The sequence below is a fragment of the Solanum tuberosum genome, unplaced genomic scaffold (assembly GCF_000226075.1).
Source record: "Solanum tuberosum cultivar DM 1-3 516 R44 unplaced genomic scaffold, SolTub_3.0 scf00334, whole genome shotgun sequence".
Classification (NCBI taxonomy): Eukaryota; Viridiplantae; Streptophyta; class Magnoliopsida; order Solanales; family Solanaceae; genus Solanum; species Solanum tuberosum.
Genome location: NW_006239254.1, coordinates 529,161 through 537,957, shown reverse-complemented (window position 1 = coordinate 537,957; position 8,797 = coordinate 529,161). Strand labels below are relative to the sequence as shown.

The 8,797-nt window shown below is 32.0% G+C and overlaps 1 protein-coding gene across 1 annotated transcript; it reads right to left on the bottom strand.

Moving 5' to 3' along the window:
* On the bottom strand, positions 1 to 2,720 carry LOC102579046 (histone-lysine N-methyltransferase, H3 lysine-9 specific SUVH1-like). Its single transcript, XM_006360731.2, has 2 exons — positions 2,601 to 2,720; positions 1 to 2,382 (listed from the first exon to the last, which is right to left on the bottom strand). The coding sequence occupies exon 2, from the start codon at positions 2,304 to 2,306 to the stop codon at positions 291 to 293; it is 2,016 nt and encodes a 671-aa protein (XP_006360793.1). The 5' UTR covers positions 2,307 to 2,382; positions 2,601 to 2,720; the 3' UTR covers positions 1 to 290.
* Positions 2,721 to 8,797: the final 6,077 nt, after the last annotated feature.

The following is an 8,797-nucleotide window of genomic DNA, read 5'->3' as shown; positions in this document are numbered from 1 at the left end:
CATGGCAAGATACTTTGACAACCTAATCATTATTGGTAACTACTACAAAATATTCAACAAATTATTTAAAATGTTCACATAACTTTAAATATTCACTGACTTACATAAAGTACATTAACATTACTTTAAATAACAAAGTTCACTTGATATTAACTAACCAACCATGCCTTGAAAAGGAAAAATGATTTGTTACAATGAGAATTTTGACTGTTGAACAAAGGAAACATAACCTGATCCAGCAGATTTGTGCCTAAGCAACTAACTCTCTTTGCGTCATGGCAACTTGAACACTAGTAAAAGTAACCTCTACATTTGAATGAGCCACATAAACACTTCTTTCTCCTATGATCTGCTTTGTCCATACCATAATCAAAGGTCAACTCTTGTAGGGGAGGAATATGTCTAATGGCAAAAAAAGCAATATGATAATATGCTTCATTGTTACTTTCTCGAACAACAAGCTGCCAGTATACATTAGGTGAACAACTATGATTCATAAATCGAGCAATATTTCCACCATTTTTGGCACTTATTACAAGGGGAAAAGGGACTTTCCGAGATTCATCATTATAATCATGCACGGCTTCTAGTGGCTCATATATACGGGTTGCATCAAAAATATAATTGTCATCCCTGTCATAACCAAGGTCACTGACCTCTCCAGCATATTCACAAATAAAACAGCCTCCTCGTATAGGATCCCAAGACCTGAGTCCCCAACCTTTATTTTTTGTTTTAAAGACCTCCATACGAACTTTAGGACCTCCTTGAGACATGCGATTTCGGCAATTAGGAGGGCACGAACAAGCTGAACCACACTCATGTATCAAGTTTTTGTAAGTCATGAGAACCCCAAGTGAACTATAAGGCAAAAGGCCTTGATTCCTCTGAATACAAGGGCAATTGGTGTCATCTGGTTGGCAGCCACCGAGGCACTGACAACCCAGAGAGGGTCTAGGCGTTAAGAAAGGTTTTGAGTACTTCAGACTAGGAATATATGTGAAATAGGCCGGTCCTTTCTCATCATCTACATCATTTACAAGACAAACTGCCTGACTCTCAGCACCAGATGTCAGGTCTGGTAAGATGACTCCAACACGTGACACCACACCATCCCTCCATTGCTGAATTGACCTCCATACTTTAAATGCTTCAGGCTGCCCAGGTACTCTCAGAAGTTTGTACTTAAAAACATTGCAGCCCGACTTGTTTTTCTCTTCCCATGATCCCTGAATCTTATAAAGTCCGTCAAAAATATAGATCTTCCCAGTTGGATTTGCAACATCCTTAACACCCCTAATTACTCTTACATCATTGGCACGATGCACACTCTTTTCCAAAGCAAGATTTCCCTTCTCAAGTTTCTGATCAAACATTTGCCCATCCTTCCTCTGGACTCCGCCTTGGCCAGTGTAAATTAACAGATCTCCGTCACCTCCATCATCGTCATATCCTCCAGAAGACACTATGCTGACTGCAAGAGGTTCTTCATCCTTTGTTAGTTTGACACTCATATAATCAATCCCAGACATAGTTGGTGCATGCAAGCCCACTACGCATAATTCCATCCTGAAGAAGAAAATGTCACCAACTTCAATCCCAGGTACATTTCCAATCCTCTTTGTTTGGTTTGTACGCATTCCCTTTGTCATCATCATCTTAGAAGCTTTTAAGTCTGGCCTTCTACCAGAACCTGCACCATACCTCGGTTCGTCAATTTGAGTCATCCTTCTTCTGAACAAGTCAAAAACTAGTAGTATCCTCCTCACTACCTCCTTGTCACCATCCGCTTTCTTAGCCTGATCCAACTCAACAAGTTTAAAAGACATTAGCAATTGATTTAACAAAGGTTCAACATCCACTTCCACAACATTCTCCGGAGGAACTTTTCGAGGCTTTTTCGGTCCTCCCTTTTTCTTTCCACTACCAGAGTCTCCTACATTATTAACATGTCCACTATTTCCATTTGTAATTGGATTTCCAAATGAATTAACAGGAATTGGAGATATAGGTTGCCCAAAACCAAAAGTCCCCTGATTCGGCATCCGATTTGGAGTTTGTTGACTACTTTCACCCATCCTTCCCGACTCATCCGGAGTCAAAAAAGGGAAAATTGGAGTAACCCCAGCCGGGAACGGACCAGTGGGAGTAATACACACAAAAGGTGAGGGTTGTGGAGTTGTAATAGATGACATTTCACTTGCGGATGGAAATACAGGGGAAAGACATCTTAAAGGCTTCACATCTAAAACCCTAGTTTTATCAATGGTAGACCCACTTGGATCAGAACCAAAACCTTGTTCCATTATTAATCAAATTCAACCACCAAGCAAAATCAATCAACTTCAAACTGCTTATGAAATCCCCTTTTCAATCATTGACCTACCAACACAATCAACAATTTCAGAGTTAAAACTCAAAACCCAGTAAAACAAATCAAAAATCAGTTATGAATTTCACATGCAAAAACACCTAATTAAAGCAGCTGATCCTAAGAAATGAAGTCTAAGATTCAAATTTATATAGTATTTCAGCTAAAAAAAAAACAAAGTTCACTGGAAAACATAGATGCATAAGAAATTAAAGAAACTGAGAAATACCTGAGGAATTAGAGAGAGGTGTGAGATTTAGAAAGTCGAAAAAGACAGAAATGAAAATTTGCATTGGCGTGAAAACTACCGTATAGGGCCTTTTAGGGCTTAGCAAAAAGTATACATTCGAGGGTAAGAAATTAGAAAATCAAAAAATACTTTTCATTTGCACTTTTGTCCTTTTTATGCTGTATAAATTTATATTTTTATAATAAAGTATCTTAATTGTTTTATTTTAATTTACGTATCATTATTTAACTTGGCATAAAATATATAAAAGGAAACTTTTAAAACAGTGGTCTAAAATATTCATTAATTTTTGTACCTAACTACTAGTGACAAAAATAAAAAATTTAAAATTGAATTGATTTCAACAATAGAAATGTGAGGAATAGAATAAAGAAAAGTGTGTTATATATGTGAATTTAAAATACTTATGTCCTACTATGCATAAATTTGATTGCTAAGAATAAAAATTAAAAATTAATTCATTTAAAAAAATAAAAAATTTAACAATCAACACATTTAAACCATAAACAATTAAATGTAAATATTCTCTCCTTTTTCATCTTCCATGACCTTGTAAAAAATAAATTTGACTTTTTTTACTTGTACTTGGTATGAGAGGGAGGAGGGTTGGGGGTTGGGGGATGAAAGTGAGTTATTAGATTGCATAGGCTTGGAATGTGAGATAATAAATGAAAAGGACATAGACACTTCCCAACTGACAATGTATACTTTGTCCAAGTGATTTGTAGGATCACATAGACTTTGGAAAAATAAAAAGTGAAAAGTTTATTGAAAATAAAAGTTAGTGCAAGCATGTGTGTGTCATACTCTGTGTATTAATGTTTTACAAGCATGTTTAAAATACTTTTTCTATCCCTTTGTATGTGTCTAATTTTGATTTTTCACAAGAAAAGACAATATGTTTTTACCTGTTATATCCTCAATTTATTTAGAAAGTTAATTTTTCGAAAAGGTGGAATTTCTTTAATGAGTAAATTGATTTTAGAATTCTATCAATTAGTAGAAACAAAATGATAAATTTACTATGTCAATTATTATTTTCTTAATAGATGTGTCAAGTAAAAAATGGACAAGTAAATAGAAACGGGGGAGTAATTGGTATTTAGGTCTGAGTACATGGATTAATAGGATCCATATAACAATGATAATTTTTTTACCATTCTGCGGATTTTCTTTTTCATTTATTTGACCAATTTTTAAGTGTTACTTTTTACTTTGAAGACTAAATTATTAATTTTTTCAATTTTCACAATGGAATATGGCCAAATTTCTCCTCAGTTTTTTCCTTTTCTTTTTTTTTTTCTAAATTCAACTTTTATGATCAAAAGTGTTTTCTGAACTCAACTTCAGGTAAAAATGAAAAATTGTTGAGGAAATTTCAACTAACACTAAAAGACATAATCAAGCTCCTTAGCTAATGTTTCTCTAATTACGATCTGTAGGTACATATTAAGAAGAAAGAGGCGAGCAAGAATGTGAGAGGGAGAGAGATGCGAGCGAGATCTGAGAGAGAGGTGAAAGAGATACAATCAATTTGTATATTTGATTGATAATTGTTATTGTAATTCGTAACAAATTGTATTTGTATTCATTTGATGCCTTGTATATTGTATTTATGTGTTACCATGTATGTTTCTTTTAATTATAAAAATCAATATTATAGTGATTGTTATCTTTAGAAGATATTTAAAGTTAAGACAATATTTTAAAAAAATAAATTAATTATTTGATAATCTAATTAGTTTGAGTTGGAAATGTTTAATAAAACATGTCGAAGAATTGAAGACAATCTTCCAAAGCCAATATTAAAACATGGTTGATTCAAATTGAAGTGAATTAAACAAGTTACTCCCTCCATTCCATATTAAGTTAATTTTTGAGGTGTTTCACATCCTTTAAGAAAAATAGATTAAGACATAAATTGAACCTAGTTTTCCATTTTTACCCTTATTAATTATTGTCAAATTTGTGATTAAAATAACTAAATATTAATTAATCACTAATTCCAATACTAACTAATGAAGGGTAAAATTGGAAGAACACTCTAAAAGTAGTCTTGAAAACTGAACAATTAAGTTAATTTGAAAAATGGAAAATGCCTCAAAAATTAACTTAATATGGAATGGAGGGAGTACCATTTTGTATTTGTATCATTGACTGCTATCATCGTATGGATATTGCAGAGAGAGAGAGAGGGCGAGGAAAGAGAGAGAAGATTGCTATAAATCCTAATTATGATAACAAATCGTAATTCTTTTGAATTATAATTATATATAGTAAATACTTATCACATGTTTGTCTACTTATGCAATTTTTTCCAAAATTATTCTCGTGTGGACTCGCACCCAATAGTGATGGATTGGACTCCTAGTTCTGAACGAATTTTGTTATCGGCTTACTAAAGTTAAGGTAGGTGGTTGGTCGGATTTTTGGGTTTGCATATATACATCCAAACTAATCTATGGGTTGCTAAGCATATTTTGAGCAACTTTCACATATAATACACATAAAATCATATTTGTATGTTATAGCTATAGTTTACATAATTGCGCTCCATAACAAATTTTATGTTTGCTATGGAGCTTTTGATTTGTATAATTCGCTAGATATATTTAATTTTATACATATTGTTCAGTTTTGTATAAATTCATTTATACACTGTAATTTGTATAATAAGATATGTATTTGTATAATTATAAGTGTATATGACGAAAATATATGTATTTATATATACATTTTTCTCTCGTTTTATACAAATACAAACGCATTTTATACATTTGTATACCGAATGGGTAATTGTATACCGAACCAGATGACAAAAAAAAGGGATGTTTGCTGTGAATTACAAATAAAATAAATTATGGCTATAACATTTAATTTGAATTAATAGTTTGTTATTTCATACAATTTTCCCTTTTTTTGGGTTTGTTTGTTTCTTACTCGAGGTTCAATACTCACATTGAACCCCTATTATATTTGGATTCACACCAGAAAGTCTCATATTGGGGGGTAAATCGCTCTCTAACAACGGTGACTCCTTACTCAGGAGACTCGACCTCAAAATCTCTGATTAAGGATGACGAAGTACTTACTAGGGCTGGTCATGATTATGGTTAAAAAATCAAACTGAACCGCAATTAGAACCAAATCGATTTAAGAAAATTGATATTTGGTTTGGTTAGGTTTGATTTTAAATTTTGAAAAATCGAATTGTTTGGTTTTGGTTTTACTAAAAAACAACCGCAAAATAATCAATCCGAACCGATAAATTAGATGTATAAATTTTATAATTATTTATATATTATTCATAAATAAAATATAAATATTTTGTTAAATTTTGATTAACATAAGTATTTAACTTTACCATTTTCTCAAGTCCAACACTTAAATTTTAGCCTAACTATTACAATCTTAAGTCCAAGTCCATCAAAATCCATTACTATAGTCTGTACCTATTCTACCTCACATAAGATAGTCACACTTTAGAAGTTTACATAAAGGGAAGGAAAAAATACAGTAAACTTTTAGTTAATGATTGTAAACATAGTCACTACAACAAATTTCTAAACAAACCTATAAATAAAATGTGAAGTTGAAACAAATTTAGATTCATTTCTTAAGTTTTCATCTCTATATGTTTTCTCCTCGATTTTCTTATGAGCTTCAAAAACAAAAAAATGAAGTTTGAATGTTGAAAGTTAAATTACTGTCCAACAACAAAGTAATTTTTTTCTTTCCCTAAAATTCTTTGATCAATGCTTATATGTTCCTCGCTATTTCAATCTTGTTCACTTTGTGTTCCCATGGCCCATGATATTGTTATGCTTTACTCATCAAGTACAACTAATTTTTGGAAGTGTTATGAGATGCCTACTACCTGTTTAGTAACCAATGGTACAACATACAACATTGTCCCTTCCAAATTTTTACCTACCAGCTCAGCCATGCTCCAAATTTCTTTGATGCAGTTTGAAACTTCAGTAATGGTATATGAGAGAAGTTGTTATTAGTTTGTAGATATGGAGCCTCCTAAAACGATCTACTAAATTCATCGAGTTGTTTCAAGGGATCAAAATGGTTCATTATTAATGGGATTCCTTCACTGCCCCATTATTTTAGTCTACTTTGTAACTCTTTTCTTGTTATGATTACTCAAAGAAAATTAAGGACCAATATTTACCCTTTCCTTTTGTTTCTATTGTTCGAGAAGCCTCAAGTTTGTTGTCCTATTTTTTTGTGGATTGACAGATCCTAGACTATAATATGTGTTCTTAACTTATAATTGATTATGAATTCTTTATAATTACCTCAAGGTATTTGTTGATTGTTTGTACAGAAAGAGTCCCCAAAAGAGAGTCCTCCTGTTTAACCCATTCTGATTGTTATGACTGACAAGAATTAGTTGATTCTTTCAGTGCACTTTGGTTCTTCTTACAGAGACTATCCTCTGTATAAGTTATCATTCATCCTTCAATCATAACTCGGGCGTCTCTATTAGAGTTGTTAAGCAAGTATGATTTAACACTTACTATTATATGGTCATGAATTTATTTTCTATTTGCATCTTTTTTTATGTTTGTATTGTAAATGAGTATTTAACATTTCATTTGCTAATAATTTTTGTCATATATGATGTGGTAGTTGATGCAACATAGAATTCTCTAAACCGCTACATGATTAATGACTGATGCGTTATGCTTGGAAAGGTTAACTGTTTGTTTCTTTCTTTCTTTCTTTGGTAAGTTAGTTGTTTCTTATGATATTCTCATTTTACACAAATTTTATTGGTAACAAACTAACAATGATATTTTATTGAAAGTTGGATTTGAAAATACTATACATCATACAACTACATTTGGATCCAATAACTTTGAATTCTCTATTGAAAGATCTTTCACCTTTAGTCTAATTATCAACTTTCTTATAAAATTACTTATTGGTATGATCATGTAATTATGATATGAATGTTATTGCATTATCGTACAAACAACTCATATAGTACAAATGTGAAATTGGATGATAAGTTCATTTAGATGTTGGTCGATTAGTCTGATAATTGGTTATTTGTATTAATAACAACCTCTTGTATCTAGAGCTGCTCTAGGACTAAAATGCCAGGTACCATTTCCTGACAACATTCATTATTTTGATAGCTTTTGTGTTTCCTTAAACTTCGAATTGATTCGTAACTTTCGGATCCGAATGATTTGTATAGCTGACAACTTACAATTACAATGGATGTCCATGCTATCAATGCCTATTTCCAATTCTTTCGCCCACAACGCTTGTCATGGACGTGCTAACAACAGAGTACTGGGAATATGCAATTATTCTGAAAATAGATCACATATGAATATGGGGTTTGTTATCTAATTTAGTTTCTGCTGAAGTTGACAATTTTTTTTTGAAAGAACAAATGACTTAATACTAGGAATATTGCATGTACAGGTAGTTTGTGTGAAAAAACAACACATTTGCTTAGATTGCATCTCTTAAATATGTAGAAATTCTCTGTGAATAAACATATGTGGGTGGTTTCACTTTTGAATGATTTTTCTACAGTACGTTAATGCTCAACTGCCTTAGCTTCTCTTTCCCCAGTTTGTTTTTACTTCTAAAAGAGCCTTCATTTCTACGATTTCTGCTTGAAATTTTGACCCACATAGATACAAAATCGAGATGCATAATACATAGGCGATGCAGTTGTGAAATGAGGAGACATACAGAGTGCATGATGAAGTTCGAACGAAGAATATGGCATTTGAAAGCTTTAGTGAATATTGTTGATCACCATCACTAGAAGAAAATTGGTCACACTCTTAATACGAACATGTGATCCATATAAAGCAATTTTTTTTTATCAAGTTATAAAAATTTGATATAGGCAAAGTATTGGGCCGTGATTGCACATGCTAATCAAATCTAGTCATAAATAAAAAAATGAAAAAGTATATATTTGAAAGTTGGCGTTAAGAAAGTGTTAGTGAACCAAATTGACCCCGTAAGGACCTACAAGCTATTAGAGAGTTTTATTTGAAATTCAGGCTCATTTACACTTTGTTAAAAAGGACTAGGAGTTAGAAGAACGGTTATGCAAACTATTATGTTGAAACATTGGTTTTCCGATGTGAAAATTTCTTATATGACATTTATTAGACTAATATTTTCAAGTTATA

What these genes read in the sequence shown, in the direction of transcription:
- LOC102579046 (XM_006360731.2), bottom strand. Translation starts at nt 2,306, where the DNA reads ATGGAACAAGGTTTTGGTTCTGATCCAAGTGGGTCTACCATTGATAAA.